The following is an 18900-nucleotide window of genomic DNA, read 5'->3' on the forward strand; positions in this document are numbered from 1 at the left end:
TGACACACAGTAACACACCTTTAAGGTAGGATAAACCACAGGGGTCCGCTCTCACCTGGGTTTACACAGAATAAATTGCTACCACACTTAGCCTGCTGAGAAACCCAGTGGCAGAAGCTGAAGTGGGACTCATTTCTGCTTACTCTTTAGAGACACTGATCTTACAGTTCTGACAATCATTCACTTAAGGGAGTTTCAGTGAAATGTTGCTACAATTTAACCCAAACACTTCTATCACTTTGGACTGCATGAATAAAACCCAGAAACAAGTCTGCAGATTGAAAATTCAGGAACTTTAAAGGTTTGTTGTAGCCTGAACTGGTCTGAGTCAAGAAAGACTAAATTTCTTCCATATGCCTTTTTAAGGACTGACTTGTGACTGTGCCTAGAGCTTTTATTTGGTGTATTTTCACAAATTGCAATAAGTAGAGCTGTTCACTTGGTTTACTGCTTCTAGACAACATCTGCCAGCTACAATCAACTCAGAAAGGACAGTAGGGAAGGGCTGGCAGCAGCCATAAGATGCATCATAGCAGCAAGCAACGGCTGTGCATTAGGAAAGGTTCATCTTTCTTCCTTCTCACCTCTCTAAAACATGGCAAGAGCACTAATTAACAGGCTACCCAAGGCACACAAAGGCTACAAAGAATGATGTCCCTAGTGTCCTGTTAAGGCCCAATCCCAAGACTGGTCTACCAAGGGGGTACCTTGGGATACCAAGGCTTTAGGAGCCTACTGAACTCTCCCAGTCACGAGTCTCCAAAACTGATATCAGAAAGCATTCAAATATCACAAGAACTGCAGAAATAAAAAAAGCAGAATAGAAATAAAGTGACCTACTTTATGTTCTGTTATCACATGTTGAAAGAGACAGAATTGTAAAATGCCAGAAGAGGCACATGTAAAGGAATCCTCTCAAATGCGTGTGCTGTCAGCAGCGTGATGGCACACAGCCACCCACAGGAAAAATAAGGGCAGGGAAAAAACTCAAGTCAAGCACTGTGCCAGATCAACAATTCAGTACCCAGAGAGAAGGGAACACACAGTAGGAGCCATACAGAACAAGAGAAGCCTGCGATCTGAGATGCCACTTGCCCCTACCCTAGCTGGTATTAAAGCCTCTGCCAGGGAGAGACACTCTCGCATCAGAACCATCTGATCCCCTCTTCCAAGAGCTCGTAACAGAGGAGAGCTGTCTTAAATATTTTGAAGATATTTCTCCAGCATCTGTTCTTGACTTAGTAACAAGTAGCAGGGTAGAAGATGCTGCAGTGGTCTGAGGGCACCCAGGTACAACTATGTAAGATGACCGGAAATAGGTTTAACAGTCCAGAATCTGGATTCACCTTTTAAACCACAATCCTATTTAGCAAGGGGGTTTGGGATAGTGCAGGTAGGGGATTTTTTCACCCCTTTTTAAAGAGGAATTCTATCAAAATAAAAACCTCCCACTCTCCAGATTTGACTTCAGAGATTTTTGCATCATTCTTTTCTGAAACAAAGATCGGGATCAAATCAAGTGGCCGTTTTTCTTCAAGCATCTTAACCCGACCTTTTCCAAACTCATCTCAGAAAAAGCTCTCCCTGACACATGTAAGCTGAGGTCACACTGAGTTAAGATCTCATATATGAAAAGCATGGCAGCTTCAATCCATGTCTCACAACAGAACAGTTACCTCCACCTTCAAATTATGCTTCACTCAGCTGAAGGGTTGCTGGGTGAGGATGAGGGACCAAGCTATGCCTTAAGCTAATAATGCAGCTCGCAAGACCACAAGTTAACAACTGACTTCCTGATGAGCAACTGGGACAAGAGTGTTCAGTGACCAACTTCTTTATGCTAAAACGTTTGGTACAAAATTAATTGCCCAGCCCTAGTACCACTTTGTCCTAGTTCAGAAGCATCAACATACTAAATAGCAACAGAAGCACTTTAGAACTCAAGCAGTCCTGGAATATTATCCCTCTGGGCACTAGTGAGGGTGGAAAGCTCAGCAAAAACTGGATGATGTGGGAAACTGTCATCAGACAGAGAAATTAAGTTCAGATCATGTTAATATTCTCCCCTGCAAAAAGTGTGTCATGCTCAGGTGTCTGCAAAGAGGCTGAGATGAGGCATTACAGCAGCTTTCCTTTTATTCTTCTGAGAAGGGGAGTTCAGCCCAGCAACAGACCTAACTTTCCTTTCTATGCCTATAAAGCGACTTGTAGGTGGTACTGTAATTAAATAGGTCCATCACTTAAAATAGAAAATCAAATCTTTAGAGCTGAGGTGAGAATTAAGACTCTGTAGTGAAATGCATCCATCAAGTCACTGGCTTTCAGGAGCATTAACGACAGGGTAGAAAATTCCCAGCAAAGCAGCCTGGATGCGAGAAAACAAAGGAGACAATCAGAAAGTTAAGTTCCAGCATGCCTATCCTCACAAATCCACATTTCTGTTTTCATCAGCTGGCAGATTGATCCTGTTCCAGTGTTTCAAGATGTTCAACAAAGAGAGCACTTACTGCTAACAAAACACAGCCTTAAAAGGTCTATACTGCAGCTCACAGCTACCTTTTTGAAGAAATGAAAGGGACAAAAATACCTGCAGATACAGTCAAGCTACAGTGAAGCTCCATCTAGATACATGTTCTGTATTACATCCTGTTGTACAAAATCACTGATAAACCTTGGGGTGACAGGAACAGCTAATGTTTCTTGCAAGGTGGGTAGATGCCTGACTCCAGCAAATCACCAATATGACACAGCTGAGCAAAGGGTAGTATCTAGGTTTGGAGAGGGCTGTATGTATTTCTAGTGCAGAAGAGTACTGGAAAGGGAGACTCAAGTCATTAGCCAGCTAAGCAAGCTCTTCCTTTAAACATTTGGAAAGAGAACTGCTGACAGAATGAGAGACATCTCAGGGCAGGCTCTGTTTGACCTCTAAATTCACATATGGATTGATTCATCCGAGGTTTGAAACATTAATTATCACCAAACTAGGAGAAGACTGCAAAGGACAATGCAATACTTAAGTGGAAAGACTGGTGTCTTACTTGCAGGAAGAGCAATGGTTTGATTCACAATGTGCTGAAGAAATATAACCAGGGGGGAGCTGATAGCAATGCCCAGAGAAATACATTTTCACAGTATCTCCATAATACTGTTATTTCCAGCTTTCCATTGTGTTAAACACACTCATGGAGCTCCAGGGCAGCTCAGTTTGCTCTGCAAAAGATATCAGAGACCTCCCTAAAGCCAAAGCACCCCAAGAAGAGTTAGCTAGCCAGATGCCTGATGTGAGCATCTTGTTGCCAGAATGGTTCCCTGTCTCTCCCCATCATTACATTTCACTGCAAGCAGCTGTCACTGTCTCAGAGTGATATCAGAATGTCATCAGTCCATTAATGGACAGGCGCTTTCTCATGCCATTGCAAGTGGGAGGAGCACTCATAAGAACTTCACCTCTCCAGCTTTTACACATGATCCCAACCCAGCATTTTCTGAGAACTCAGGAAGCCTTACAGAAAGATTTCAACTGCATTCTGTGTGTGTTTTTACATCCAACTCAAAAGCAAATGCAGTCTGCTGAATTACAGCTGCTGAGGGAAATACACTTGGGAAACCACGATGGGGTTTGTACACAAATAAGCCTCCAGCGCAATATTTCATTAGCAGGGTTCTGCACACAATGACACTTATTGGCAAAGTTTCCAAATAGGAGGCTAAAGCATATGGCAGGGGTCCTAGAAACAATGTTATTAGGTGCCAGTCTGCAAGAAATCACCCTGTACTCCAAATGTTGAGGATATACCAGCAAATTTTCCATATACATCCTCTTACTGCCAGAGGTTATTCTAACATACATCTGTTTTCATGAAAGAAAAATGCTTCTAAGTTTAAACTAACACTGATACAACTTGTGACACACCAGTTAACACTGATGCAAGTGATGGTTTCTGGGTCCCATCATCTTATTCCAGAAATCCTAGGTACTGTCAGACAATGCTCCAGGACAATTTACCAGTTTCTTGTCTGGGAGGCCAGAAAAAACTTTCCCTGTCAGAAATTCTTGCTGTGAAGCAGTTATTGGTGGAGAACATAAATCCACGGATTGGAAAAAGTGAAATAAGAACTCCTCCAAACAGGTGCTCAGGTGAAAGCAAACAGGGCTATGAACTAATATCCTTCCACAGGCCTACGCTTCTGCCAGCTATGAGGCAGATGCTGCTGCTCAAACAGCATGTGCTGTTAGCAATACTCAGCTCCCCAGGAGCTTATTTGTGCCTCAACTGAGCCATGGGGGAATACAAGCGCCCTCTGACTAAGGGAGTGGAATTGATTTATAGCCTCTGGCACTTGGCTGATGCAAAACCACCTTCCCCAGTTCCATCTCTCTGGGCATCCATCCCCCAGGCTTGCTGTCCTTGAGTGACAGCTCCCTGAGCAATCCCACTGCCTGCCTCAGATCTCCCGTGAAGACAGGAAGAGGATCAAGAAGACACATCAGGGATGCTGTCTTCTCCACTATTAAAAGGTTTGCCTTTGAGGTCCCTACAGTGGACAATAAATTTGAACATAATGTCTTAGCATACAAATGCCAAATGTCAGAGAGCCAAAAAAACTAATCTTCCAGATGAGTGGAGCTCTGCTCAGATGTGGCACCTTTTGGCTCAGCAGCATTTACACCCCTGCTCTGGGAGGGATGGAGACCACAAAGCTCCATTTGTTTCCCACTTAGAAATCAGAGCGATGACACGATTTGTCACTTCTGGGAAACAGCTGCAGCTCCAGTTAGAGGATCCAGAGAAGGAAGGCAGAAAAACATCATCTGTTACAGCACAATACTATCAGAGAGAAGGAAGACTAGCAGTCTCTGAAGGCAGGAGTTTTAGTCTAAAGGATGAGCAGAGCTGGCAGTCACTGCAAAGCCTTCCCCCCTTTTGTTAGAGGAGAATGTAACTCCAGGAGTGGTTTCTCACAGCCACATCGCTGTCTGTAGCTGGCACAGCAGGCTGCAGCCTGTCTGCATTTAGGACTCCTGAGCAGAGAGATGACTGAGCGTAAGGAAGCTTAGGGTGGAGCTCAGACCTAGAGCAACAAAGTGTAGTGCTATAAATCCAGCTTTACAGAGGATGACCAAAGAAGTTTGCACGGTATCTATATGCATTATGGCAACAGCCAGCGTCTGTTCCTGTTTCACAAGGGATTAAAAAACCTGCTCAATCTGAAGTTTTACAAAATGCAAATTGAATTGTGCGCTCACACAAGCCAGCCGTTGACAGCTCCTGCTTTAATCGCAGATGTGCAAAGTTGTAATTTAATCTTTATAAATGCAGACTGTTTTGATCATTCCGTTGCAATCCTCTGTGGAGCTTTCCCTGCCCTATACAAGTGCTTAACAGTGACGGGAATCCGTAACACTGCTTCCCACTTCCACAGCAGCCTTCCCTGGTAGATCACACAGCACTTCAAATGCTGCCTGGCTCCCCACGGGCTCCCCACTGGCTGCCCTCTCCCTCAGGAGGACAGAGGGCTCAAGGTTTGCTCAAGGCAGCATAATGACAGCCAGTTCAGACCCCACCCTGCAGCCCCTTCCTCTAGCTACCCACAGCATCTTTTCCAGGATTAGTTAAGTACCACATAAAGCACAAACCTACCAGGCATCTGAGAAGTGTTTTCTGAAACACACTCACTGGGGAGGAGGACAAACATTAGGAACTTGAGCGACATCAACTTGTCTCCACAGTATCGACAATGTTAAAGCTATGGCTCTTGCTCAGCACACTTCCAGCTGTTAATCAGGCAGGGGTCATAACTCACACCCCCAGTGTAGCTTCTACAGCCCCAGCATAGAAACTTATCTTGCTCCAGGAGATTTTACCCAGTTGCAGCACAGTAGCAGCTCCAGAAGGCAGCTCTTCCAAACCAAATCTCCAGCATTCAGCAAGCCTTGCTTTGAAGTTTAACGGACTTTTTTTGTTACCAGTTTGTACTTCGAGGCAGTCCCTAACCTGTCCAACAGGACAGCTCACAGAAGTGGTGGAAGCAAGACACGCCTCAGTATTTGCATTGCACAAAGCATGGAAAGACTCCTCTGCTCTGGGAGCAACTGAGGTGTTTCAGGGTAACTTTGCCTCCAAGAGGCACAGAGCAGCTAAGTGACACTTGGGGTCACGGGCAGGATGCTGGGTAACCTTTGTGTCAAGCCTGAAGGAAGGGAATTGAAGGGTTTCTCCCATTTCTTATCAGAGTTTCTGGGACTGAAACAGGAATAGGGTTGTATCTCTCCAGCAGCAGCTGTTTTTAAAATCAAAGTCCTTCTTTCGTCCCTCTAAGGGCTTGCCACAGTTGTTCCCCCTCCTGCAGTGACGCACAGTTTATTGTATTCTGCATGTTAATAAAAGGCACTACACAGCACAAAGTCAGTGCTCCAAAGCTCACCTCCAGCTTCAAATCTCCTTGCTGCAAAGCTGATCAGACCTTGAAGCCTGCTCAGACCCATTCAGTCTGGCACACTGCATAACGCAGTCTGAGGCATTTAGTAAATTGCAGGGATATTTCTCTGATAAAACAAAAAGAAAAAAAGAGAGGAGGGTATCTAAACCAGAGAAAACCCCCATCAGCTAAGCAAACCAGCAATTTGCCAACTCCAGAAGATTTTTTATATAGATCTTTTCCAGTTTCACCTGGTGCAGCTCAGCTCTATTTAAACAATAAAATCTGTTTCAAGCCATTAGTCATGAGTAGGTGTCTGTAATGAGAGCACAAAAGCCAACATCCTGCCTCATTTGCAAAGATGCCCTGACTTTAAATTAAGGCCTTGCCTTGGTAATCCCTTTGCTTGAGTTTCACATTCCCACTACTGTGTGCAACAGGGTAGTAGCAGGCTTGAGGCTTTCTACCCCAAAGCTCACTGCATTTCAGAAGTGAAGTAGCCAAAACTATTTTAAAGTATTTCTCAAGCCCTCACAACACATTATACTAGTATAAGAGATTAGGGGGATTTATTGTAGTAGTACCTAGCACTGATGGTATTCATCATTTTAGAAATATCAAATGTGCACATGCCAAGAGCCTTTTAACTCTTAACAGCACTCCCAGCAGTGCTAAAAAAAGACAAAGCATTTGGTATCTGCCAGTAGTTTTGCTGTTAGTTATGGAAACCAGAACAAGTTGAATAAACCGTGACATCAATGGCTCAGAAATAAAACACTTGAGGATATCCAACTACACCCTTTCGTGTCTTCCTGTGCAAGTCCCTCATGGACAGTCCCTGAGCTGCACTTCAGCTTAGTCCCTCGAAGCCCCACCAGGTAACAGAAGGCCATGAGGATGTGAGTGGCATGGAGGACCATTCAACAGTTGAAGTATGACCAATGAAAGGGAAACGGCTTTGTGAGATTGCCTAGCCCATACGGATTGCAGCTACTGGCAATGCTGGGCTAACGATTGGACTTGATGATTTTAAAGGTCTTTTCTGACCTAAAACAATTCTATGATTCTACTTGAGTTATAAAGGTGTTACAGTGTGAAACAACCTAAGTATTACATTCATTTGTCACAATTTTAAAAGTGATACAGTTGTCCTGTTTTTCCATCACAATCTGTTCTGGCTCCCAGCACTTTCCATCTTCAATTATCAGACACAAAACAGGTGTTCACAGCAGTCTCTCACAGTGAACTTTACCACTGTTTTGGAAGTGGCATAATGTCCCCACTGCAGCTGGGAAGAAAGAGGGGCTTCTATTAGAAAAAGTACATAAATGTTACTGACTAGCAAGTATCATCAGTCCCACATGTCTGCCATCTCAATTTTAAGACCCTTAGAGAGGAAACCATTGAGAGAAAAAGTGCTGACAAGAAAATGAGACCTTAGTGAGCTATTTTCTAACTGGTACAACACTTGCTTGGTATGCAAGGCACCACAAAACATTCCTGCTCAGAGGAGATTTCACCAAAACTACTGGGTTCCTCTCACTTTACCCTCTCTTGAAAACTGTACTACATTGACATCAGGCTGAGAGCTGCCCTCTTACAAACAGTTGCTCTTTCACATCCAGAAAAGGCAGATTTGAGACCCCGTCGAGATCATTCATGCTATGTTTTCATCCTTTCTGTTTGTCTGCATTTGCCCTCTCATGTTGCTGTTTCCTCACTGCTTTGACCCCGTTCTCTACAACTGCTTCTGCTAGAAAACATGTTGGGAGATTCTCAGATCAGATATGGCACAGAGAAAGTCTACTGCCTCCATGCATTAAGTAGATGGTAGTCCAGTCATCTAGAAAGTACAGATAAGTCCATGAATTCATTTCATAAAAGGTTATTTTGCCCTTTGATACAAGAAAGGACCAAAATCTCTTTGAAGACATGGTAATAATCACTTTCATGGAAGAGCCAAAACTACACTGGCAAATGTAATGGCCAAGCCTACCTTTTTGACTATGCAACATCTTTCAACCCCTTAAAGGATTGTGCAGGCAGAAGCCAAATGGGTTGAGAAGGAGAATACCACAAAACCACAAATTAACACTTAAGTCAGGTTTAACAAATTAGCAAGTGAGGGAAGATGCCAATAGCTGGCTAAGACATTCCCTGTTTCACGGTGAGGAACTACAGCAAGGTTTGTAAAACAGCTAATGACTAGGAAGGATTCTGAGTTTGCCTTGGCAAGTAGATGCTTTGCAGAACTGCATTGACAAGGATGCCATGGTGTTGATAGATTGAAATGGCTCATCATCAAATCCCTGGCGTTTGCTTGCCTCTGGGAATCTCCCACTCTTCACTCATGAGAACATGAAACAAAAAAAGTTCCTTCCCAGTATTTCTGATCTGAATATTGGATAAACCCCACAACAGCCAGCAAAGCAGTACCATGAAGTCTTACAAATATACCTGTCTAGAGCAGAGATCTGTATATTCAAACTATGTTCCTGGAGATCTTTAGGGCTGAGGATGTCCAGTGGTATTAACAGTCTATGCTTAAAACAATCCCATGTCCATCATTTTCAAGGGCCTACAAATCCCCTCAGCATGTAATACTGTTAAAATTAATGCTTGTAAATAAAAAAAGGAGAAAGGACTGAAATTACAGACTTAGAATTAGTGATTAACTTAGAATTAGTGATTAACAAGGTAATAAAGGCTTCAGTAGGATTAGGAAAAGAAAAAGACAGAGCAAAATCTCTTTCAGCTGATTACTTAGCTTTAAGAATATTAAAAATACAAAAATAAATAAAAACATAATCTAACTCACATGAACAGGTTGTCAGAACTCGGGTTCAAGCGAATCGGACACAAATCAGAACAGCTGGAAATTCCCCTTTAGACAGAGCTATGTCAAAGCCATGCCTGCCTGATTAACACGATATTCTCAGATACTGCAGAGGAGTATAAGCAGCTGTATGAGAATCTGGCCAAAGACTAGCATCTGAGAAGGAAATCCTCATTAAAAAAAAAGTTTGATCTTTAAAACTGTAAAAACAAATGTTTCCTATAGAGAAATACCAGTCTCCAGAAACTATTGGAATAACTCAAAGGAAAGAATAACCAGTTCCAAATGTAGTATCAATGTGTGGACACACAAGCTAAATGTCATCATTAAATATTTCAATGTGGTACACTTCAAAAAACAGGGCTATAATGGATGGTGGATTCTGTGCAGAAAATATTTATGGAGAGCAGAGAGATGGTGAATTAAGTGAATACACGAGTAGAAGCAAAGGATACAGCTGGTAGGAAAAACAACAAAGGAAAGAGACAGCAGCAGCCAAAAGGCAAGCTTGATCCCCTCCAAATTCCCCTCCCCATACAATGAACAGCTAACACAACGAAAACATCAAATTCTGTTGCTCCACAAAAGCCAAACCCTGGGCTTGATCTGGGCCATCTACCATTAACATAACATGTGGGACGGGTACTGACAGAGGGGAAACCAGAGTCCAGCACACAGATCTGAGCTCACTGGCATAATTAAAAGAGGAGGCAAGAAGTCTCCATCCCTCTTCCCCTTGTGCAGTGAATTGCAGAGCACTGATTAAACACCCTCACTGAGACCACACAGTCCCTCACCACAGCGACATCTCCTTATTTCTCTGCAGTTCACCAGGGCCTATTATTGCTTTACTTTGTTTGATGTTCTCCCTATGTTGAGAGAAAGCACGGAGGGAGAAAAGAAAAAAGACAAATCTGTCTGTCTTTCAACTTCCTAATCATCTTCCTCAAAATGCTCTACGCATCAGCACTGATTTCATTATCTGCCTGCTGCTAGAGATTTTATTTAAAGAATAACACACAAGGAAGAAAGGATTTAACCTGACCTCCCTGAACTGCTGGGGGATGAATACTACACAGAGCTGACAGTGAAAAGCTCATTTCCTTTCTCAGACTAACTCAAAGACTATGCAAAATCCCCCTCTATCCAAGCCTCCAGTTTTAAATTGGGCTATCAAAGGTTTTTTTTTTTAGGGGCCTGGGTTGATGCAATCAGTGTATCCTCAATGAATGAGGATTGATAACATGAACCATCACAAAGCATAGCTGTGGATACAGTGACTCTCAGAGGCAGAACAATGAGGAAAATTGAGCAAATTAAAACCAGTGTTCTTCTACACAGCTATACCAAGAAGACATTAAAAAGCAGTAAGGTCCACCTTTTTTCCTGCACTGCACCAGGACAGCATTCAGCCTGAGTCTTTGGGGTGTTGCATACTACAGATCAAGTAAGTTAATAAATGAAAAGGTTAGTGGGAATAATCAAGAAATAGTAAAAGTATCATGGACAGAAAGAAAAATTAATTGCAGAGCAGGTTACAGTCAAGATCTTTTAACAAGCACAAGCATGGGATCCACTAGAAGGAGCAATCCAAGGTGACTCCAATGAGGTCTGTCCTAGACTATATACACAGTTTCTTCTCCAGAAAGTCCAGAAGTGTTGACGCAGCTGCATCTGGAATGATTCCCCCAGCTCACATGGCAGCTCTGCATTTTGTCCACCACCTGCTCCTGCAGAGTCATTTACCTCTTCTTGATTAATGCATAATCCCAATATTTTATTTTCAGAAATAGGCCAGCTCTTCCCTTCCTGAGACCATACACAGTAGCCTATTTTCAAAAAGCTACATTTACACATTAATGCAATACAAGCAGGACACTAAGACACCAAACCAGGCCAAATTCAGGAAAGGAAACCTAACCCTACCACCCTTTTATGAAAAACCTTCTATTTTCAAAATCATAAACCAACTGAACACAATTATCCTAGAAAATTTCCATCAACTGTTGCCAGAGTTCCTTGATATCACCAAGAAAAAAAAAAAAAAGAAAAATCAAGCTATGCCCAACAGTTCCCCAATGACTAAATTTGCTGCTAAAAATTTCCTGTCCCATTCTAAATGCCAGCATCCTCAGTCTCCAACCACACTTGCTGTCTGTCAGTGCTGCATATTTCATACCCATAGTTCATACCCATCCTTCTGCATTTGCAGGACCAAAATCTCTGCATCTGATGGTAAAACTGGCTAAAGCAAGCCTTGCTTTTCTTTCACCCACATCTGAACAAGGAACATGAGAGTTCCACTTCCACCCCTCATACTGCTGCCACATCATCAATCCCAGCGAGCACAAGGTGCTCCTAAACACTCATATTCCAGAGGTCAACATGAAAAAAGGTCATCACACGCCTGGCTTACCTGATCCTCGGAGAGCTGTGATATGTGATTCACTGCAGCATAAGACTCGATCTTCGGGTTGAAGTGATTGATGATGGCTCTGAAACAAAGGAGGGAAATTTTCAGAGGTCTCAGGAACAGCTTAGGGATGCAGCAGAAATTCCCTGCCAGTCTGAGTAAGCCCATGTGGAACCATGGTCCTGCAAGAAGTGGTTCCTCTCTCACTATACAGAGTTGCCTGCTCTGCTGAAGGCACGCTCCCTGCTGAGGCCAATGCAGATTCAGACACAGGCTGGCTGGAAATCACAAGCACAGACACTGCCCTACACATGGGTGCATTTGTCCCAGCAGATGCTGGACTGTCCTTGCTGCTCTGAAAGAGAGAATTGCTGCCTAGCTGGGAACAGGCTGCAAATTGTCCCATGTTCCAATGGAGAGACAGCAAACACGGCTATCACTGCCCCATCCTGCTCAGAAACTGCAGCTCCTCATCTCTTCCAAAGTCAGTACTGCTTGACATTTTGCTCTATGGAACTTTAGTTGCCTGATATGATAAAGCTGATGGTTTATTGCTTTGGATTTCCACTATGTTTAAAATGCTGTACCTGGCCCTTACTTGCAGTCATCCATCACTAGAGCCACTATACTTGGACTTCTTACCATAACGACTTTAGTCCTCAGCCCCAGTTTAGATTGTTAGAGATAACTTATGTCAGTATTGCAAACGCGGCAGCAAACACTGGTCACTTCTGCTTCTTTGCCTCATTTCTCTCAGTACCTGCACCAACATACTCCTCTTCCCTTCTAGGTAGATCTAGAGGCAGATGTGAGAAATGTAAAACTGAAAGTAAGTAACAATTGAGGAAAAAATTCCAGCTGCAGTTTGGTGGTTATATCCTCAGTCTCCCCTCTACCTGCCAGGTGCAGCTGAGAAGACAAATGGCAAGACAGAAAAGACTCCTGGATTAGTGTTTGCAACTGCTCTAGTTGGGATATTACTCATGAGACCCACTGCTGAGGTAAATGCTCATCATGGGAACAGGCCATGTCAGTGCTCGGCACAGATGTGTGCTGACTGTGCCTGGAGAACACTTGCTCAGCCAGATTACACTGCAGCAGCAGTCAGGGCTTCCACTCTCATATTCATCAGCACGAAAATTCACTCCAGCTCTCTCTCTTTTATACTCTAATGGATTCCCTCCTCCCCACACCTCCCCCTGCAGAAGGGCTTTCAGCTGCTGTCTCCAGACCTCATCACAGCTAAGAGCTTGTGCACCAGTCTGCGAATAAGTGATATTCAGAGGTGCTAATCAGAGCCCATGGATAGAAAACCTGCCTGGAAGCATCCTTACTTCTTTAAGTACACAAATAAACAGTGTGGAAGGGGTGGAAAGTGGCAGCAAAAAATAAAAAAACACAAACAAACAAACAAAAAAACAAAACCAAACAAACACAAAAAAACCCACTAACCCTCCCCTCCCCCAAACAGAATTTGCAGATCACAGACTTATAGGGTGGTTTAAGTTATAGAGGGACCTTTAAAGGCCACCTAGTCCAACACCCCTACAACAAGCAGAGACATCTTCAAAAATATCAGATTGATCAGGGCACTGTTCAACCTGGCCTTAAACATCTCCAGGGATGGTGCACACACCACCTCTCTAGGCAACCTGTTGCAAAGCCTCACCACCCTCATTGTTTAAAACTTCTTCCTCATATATATAATCTAAATCAACCCTGTTAGCTTCAAACCATCATCCCTTGTCCTGTCACAAGAGGCTCTGCTAAAAACTTTTCCCTCAGCTTTCTTAACTTTCTTTAAGTACTGAAGGGCTTTAAGTACTTAGTACTTTAAGTACTAAGGTCTCCCCAGAGCTTACTCTTCTCCAGCTGAACGACTCCAGCACTCCCAACCTGTCTTCAGAGGAGACGTGTTCATCCCTCTGATCACTTTCATGGCTTCCCCTGCACTTGCTCCAACAAGTCCATGTCCTTCTTGTGCTGAGGACCCCAAAGCTGGACACAACATTCCAGGTGGGACCTCACGAGAGTGGAGCAGAGGGGCAGAATCACCTCCCTCGACCTGTTGGTAGATTAACTAAACATTCCCAGCCACACACCTTTCCAACACACCAGGTGCAGTCCTTGCACAGGGCCACTCCAGCAGCTTCTCCTATAGCATCAGTACACACTTAGCACAGAGAGGCTTCTGCAATCTCACCAACCTTGCCAGTTACAGCCATAAAACCAATTCAGCAGGGTGCCTATCAGGCTTCCCATAACACTCTTCCCTCTGAGAAGGGCAAACAGGCAGGTAGAGACATGCCCAGACTCCTCCAATTTCAATCTGACCAGAGAAGCAGCTCCTGTGAGTCTCAATCACACCCTCCATTACCCAGCCTCTCCAACACTGTGGCTTTCCAGTTGCATGTTTCATGCCTGGCTAGAGTCATACCTATAATCCTGCAGGACACGCTACAAGTTATTGAAAGAAAAGGGAGCACAGACTTACAACAATTTAAGTTCTGGCTCGACATAAGGTTTGGCAGCTCAGAGGGGTTCAGTGCGCTCACAGGGTTCCAACATTTACCAGGGAACAGATTTAGCATTCATTTGTACCCACTGCTGTGAAGCATTTCAACATGGGCTGCCTGCTCACAAGTCCCTGCTTGGATCTGAACTAGTGGAGCGGCACCTGCAATCACAGCTGGGATTCACCCAGAGAAAGCAAAACCACCAGCCAGCTGCCACTGCAGTAAGAATCAACAGACATTAAGGAAGAGAAAGAATTCAAGTCTCCTTCCTCGTTTCACTAAAGGTGAACTGAGAGCTCCTCAATGACTAGAGGAAGAAGTTCAGCTGTTTAATTTGTTTTAACTACAAAGAATTCCTTCCCAGATTGATCTTCTGCAGAGCTGTTTTCCTGAACTCACAGGCAGGCTGGGGCAGAGGAGCATGAAGAGCTTGAATTCAATCCTGACTCTGTGTAGCCAGGTTCTTACTATCCAGCACACCCGCCAAGGCCAAGCTTTGCACATGGTACAGCTCTTCCTCACACATCTGCTACGAAAAATTCCAGCTCAACCTGCTGTGTGACAGCAGTGCCTTTCTGCATCAGCTACTCTGATATCCCTCTGGTATTCTTCCATCTCTCTAAATCTATCCTGTCCCTGAGGCATACATTTAGGCAACTGGCCTCCTGGGCTACTCAACTGAGTAACACCCAGAATTTCCCTTAGCAAAGCTGACACTTCACCAGCACTTGATCCTGGAGACAACAGGAGACCAGCACTTTTAAGCACAGTCACCCTGCTATGAACAACAGGCCAGTGGTTTTGCCACCATTTGTTCACACACCCGCAGGTAACAGCTGAGCCTTGGCAATGGTTACTTTTTACACTGTGATTGCCTCATCAGCCAGTAGCTTTAGGGAAGGGGAAGGGAACAGTTAAAGTGCTTAGAAAAGATTTGTGATGCACTGTTCTCTACTGAGATCTTCATATCGATCATTGGAGGGGGGGGGATTAAACCCTTGTGTTTGGTATTCATGAAGCATGAGCATCTTCAGTGTATTTGTAAAGCAAGGAAATGGTCAAGTGTCAACTGAAAGACTAAACGCTGAAGTTCCTCACCTTCCTCAGCCTTCCATAGGGTGTGCATTTAGACATTTCCACACTGCCAAGTCCCTCGGTGGGGCTGGCTGCCATTTGTCATATAAATTTCAGAGCACTTTTGGGACACAATTCTCCAGGGACTGAGAGATGTCTGGAGAGATGTCACTTCAGGAACACTGCCTCCTCTGACAGACCCACAGTTCAGCAGTGAACTGGCAAGAGGAGACTGTCAATAGACAAAGGAAGGATTCTGCTGAATAGGCAGAAGGTTCAAGAACTAAAACACTGGCTCCTTCCACTTCTCTTTTAGAAGTTAATGCTTCATCCTCTAAGGCAGATCACAAGCGATCTCCACATTCTTTATTCCTCAATCTCCCAGTGAGAGATCTTGATCTCCCAGTAAATACACAACAGCCATACCAGTGGTCTCTTAAGAATACACATCTCACATTACTCCTTCACTCAGCTCTTCAGAAAGTAAGCTACCTACTCTTATGAGTATTATCACAGAATATTCTGATTGGGAAGGGACCTACAAGGATCATCGAGTTGAACTCGTAAGTGACTGACCCATGCAGGGATTAAACCCACAACCTTGGTGTTACTACCACCATGCTCTAACCAACTGAGCTAATTTCTACCTGGACACCACGATGCCAGAAGCCACGTAGACACACATATAAATGAACCTGCATATTCCTCAGAATGAAAGACCTTTATGTAAGTTTGTATTCATTGCATATTTATTGCATTTATTTCATTCTTTGTGAAGAAGGGAATGATTGCAGGAAAAAAGTGTATCACCCTGATTTAAGAACCTAAAAGTGCCAATAAATCATTTATTTGTACAAGCTGTATTAATCATGTTATTAGACAGTAAAAGTGGGTCCCACTGTCAGAGATACTGTACTAATCCAGAGGGATGCAAAGGGGCTAAGGATCTCAAATGCAAGAGAATAGGGAAAGCATAGAAAAGTGCATCAGCAACAGAGCACATAACAGTGCTGCTACTTACTAAGCGTCATGAAGGACTTCAGTTAGAGATAAACCAGGGATAGAAAAAAATACAGATAAAGAATATTGAAGGAAGAAGTAGAGAGATAGGAAAAAGGAGACAGAAGGGCAGACAGGATCAAGAAAAACAGAGGTGAAAAACTGCAGAATAGAGAAACAGCAAATCGATCCCAGGGCAGTCTGTCCTCTACAAACTGCAAAGCCGCAACTGGTGGAAAGTTTGTGCTTTGGCTGTTCTTGAGGCTGCAACAATTGGCCAATCCTGAAGTGCCTGTTACTGGCCCTTTGCCCCTCAAACACACACTGGAAGGTGAGAAGCAGTAGAACCTCCATGTGGGCCCTGTTATTTTTTTTATTCCCCAAATATGGACAATCCCACTGTGGCTCTCACCTAGGGCTGAGGTGAGAGAAGGAATACCTCCAGGTGAGTTGCATTCTGCTCTCCTCACTGTGTTCACTGCAACAGGGCTTGCTTCCGCAGCAGCTGCGGTAGCTCTTCAGACAGTAACATTTAAAAACTTGTTTTTATAGTCTTTAAAACCTGCCTAGAGTTCCTCCTTGATAAGCAAAAAAAACAAGTGCTACCCTGCAGAGAGGCCCAGAGTAAAAGAACTTCTGAAGACTCAGAGGCTGCTGACAGGGAAGGGCTCCTGTGAAAATCAATGTCATGAATGGAAAGATTTAAGTAATTCCTCAATTTAATTTGCCAATAGTTGTAACATCATATGTGAGAAATGCATCAGCAATGTGAAGGTACCTGTCCCTTAATTCCTAGCATCTTCCAGCCCATCTGGAAGATGGCTGTATCTACTGTGGCAAGGAATGCACCTTGCCCTCCTTAACCTCACAATAAGCTGGTCTGGGTCCAATGTGCAGGGAAAGCAAAATCACTATGCTTAGGCAGGCAGCACTTCTTCAGCACGTTTTCTCTGACCTCCAGACTCTCCCCATCAAGTTATTGCAGATGAGCTGTCTAATACCCACTCTTGCCTGACAGCAGCTACATTTCCAGAGTCCCATAAGACAACACTGTCCTCTTGTCCTGAGCAGTGAAATGAAGCACTGTGGAGATGCTGAAAGCAGGCTAAGGAAAGAACAGAAAGGCTGCAAGGTTTGTTGTAGAGATGGTAATGCTGAGCCATCATTCGCTGCGTGAACATGGCCTTTGTACCTACTTCACAGGTCCAGGATGCAATGCCTGGCATAAAACATTCTTGTGGATACTCAAACATTTCTTGTACAATAAGAACAGCACCACAAGTTCACTTCTTCCTACATCCTGTTAGAGTGGAACAGAGAAGCAGCAAAACCTGGCTGGTATTTACCCCTTCACAGGAAACCAAGGGTGATTTTATACTCACTACAGACATTCCCGCTGTCATCTGCTCATGCCAGCACAGTGCACAGGGCATCAGTGAATGCATCTCAGCTTTCCCTGAATAAAGCCAAATGCATGGCAAAGGCAGCCAAGTTCACTTTCCCTCTTCAATAAAAATTGACACTATCTGAGATGGACAAATACTTCTGCATGCACTAAACTCGTAGTGCCATGATGAAGGCTAAGAGCAGACAATCAGGAAAGGGCATAGTTGTCTTTCATCACACTCCATAAAGCTGCTTTACTACAAAAAGGAGACCTGAGATAAAGTGGTTATTGTTCGGGAACGGGAATCAATAAATGACCGATTTCTCCCTGATTTGCTACAGCAGTTTGCTCTCCCTCTCACACACCTTAGCTTCTGTCTTTTTGAAATGGAAATAAGAGCAATCACCTCCACAAAGTGTTTTAACCCAACAAGGTGATAAGAGATCAGAGTGTTTTAGTATGTAGTATGTTGGAAAATGCTCAAGCACACAGTAGCAAGTAAATTACACATAACACAGAGACAAAAATGAACACAAATCCTCTATCCTATTCCCTTGTGCATGCCATCACAATCATGGTTGCTGGAGATGTGTGTAAAACTTCCTGCCACAAGCCAGCCTTCCTGCAGCAAGCTGTGTCTCAGCAAGTGCTGCTTGGGGCAAGGAACCTGCTGACATGGCTCTCACAGGCACTCCCAGCACTCCAGACAATAAAACCCCATCTGTTCCATGCCTGCAACAATTAGATTGAGTTACTCCGTATGTACAGCCCCACCTGGAAGGAGGTGAGGGAGTTTAGATTATTTTAACACATGTCCACGAAGCTTTGCTATAAAGTACACCTACCTACCATACCTAAGCTATGTGCATCAATTAAAAGCAAGCAAACTCCCTGAAATGGTGCAGTAAATTCTTTCTTCTATTGTAGTTTAACTCCAGTCTGTTAAATTTCTCCTGCTCCTACAATTTAATGAGTACTGACATTAAGCTGAAAGTCCACAACTCTCAGTGGGAAGCATCTTCCAGACACAATAATAAACTGCAGGGAAGAATCCAAGACAAAAGGATATTTTAGTCAAAAGCACTTGCTTTACAGTTCACAGAAAATATCCGAGTCAGCACTGCAGCAGTTTCACAGAAGAAATAAGCCCGCTACACCTGTTCAATTCTGCCATACTGAAACCTATTGATCGCGATGACAGGCTCCGTGGCAGAGGGAGATACATGGTCTATTTATTTAATAAGGAGGGGACAAA

General features: G+C 43.7%; 1 protein-coding gene across 5 annotated transcripts in view; it reads right to left on the bottom strand.

The window, feature by feature from the left end:
• The window catches only part of ARMH3 (armadillo like helical domain containing 3), a 128668-nt gene that overhangs the window by 22429 nt on the left and 87339 nt on the right, over positions 1 to 18900 (bottom strand). For all 5 annotated transcript variants that reach the window (XM_050336709.1, XM_050336725.1, XM_050336717.1 and 2 more), the window contains one exon: positions 11673 to 11751. In XM_050336709.1, the coding sequence (XP_050192666.1) occupies positions 11673 to 11751 (79 nt within the window). The remainder of the gene's footprint in view (positions 1 to 11672; positions 11752 to 18900) is intronic.

Source organism: Myiozetetes cayanensis, unplaced genomic scaffold (assembly GCF_022539395.1).
Source record: "Myiozetetes cayanensis isolate MyiCay16 unplaced genomic scaffold, myiCay2020 scf10, whole genome shotgun sequence".
In the NCBI taxonomy this organism is placed as follows: Eukaryota; Metazoa; Chordata; class Aves; order Passeriformes; family Tyrannidae; genus Myiozetetes; species Myiozetetes cayanensis.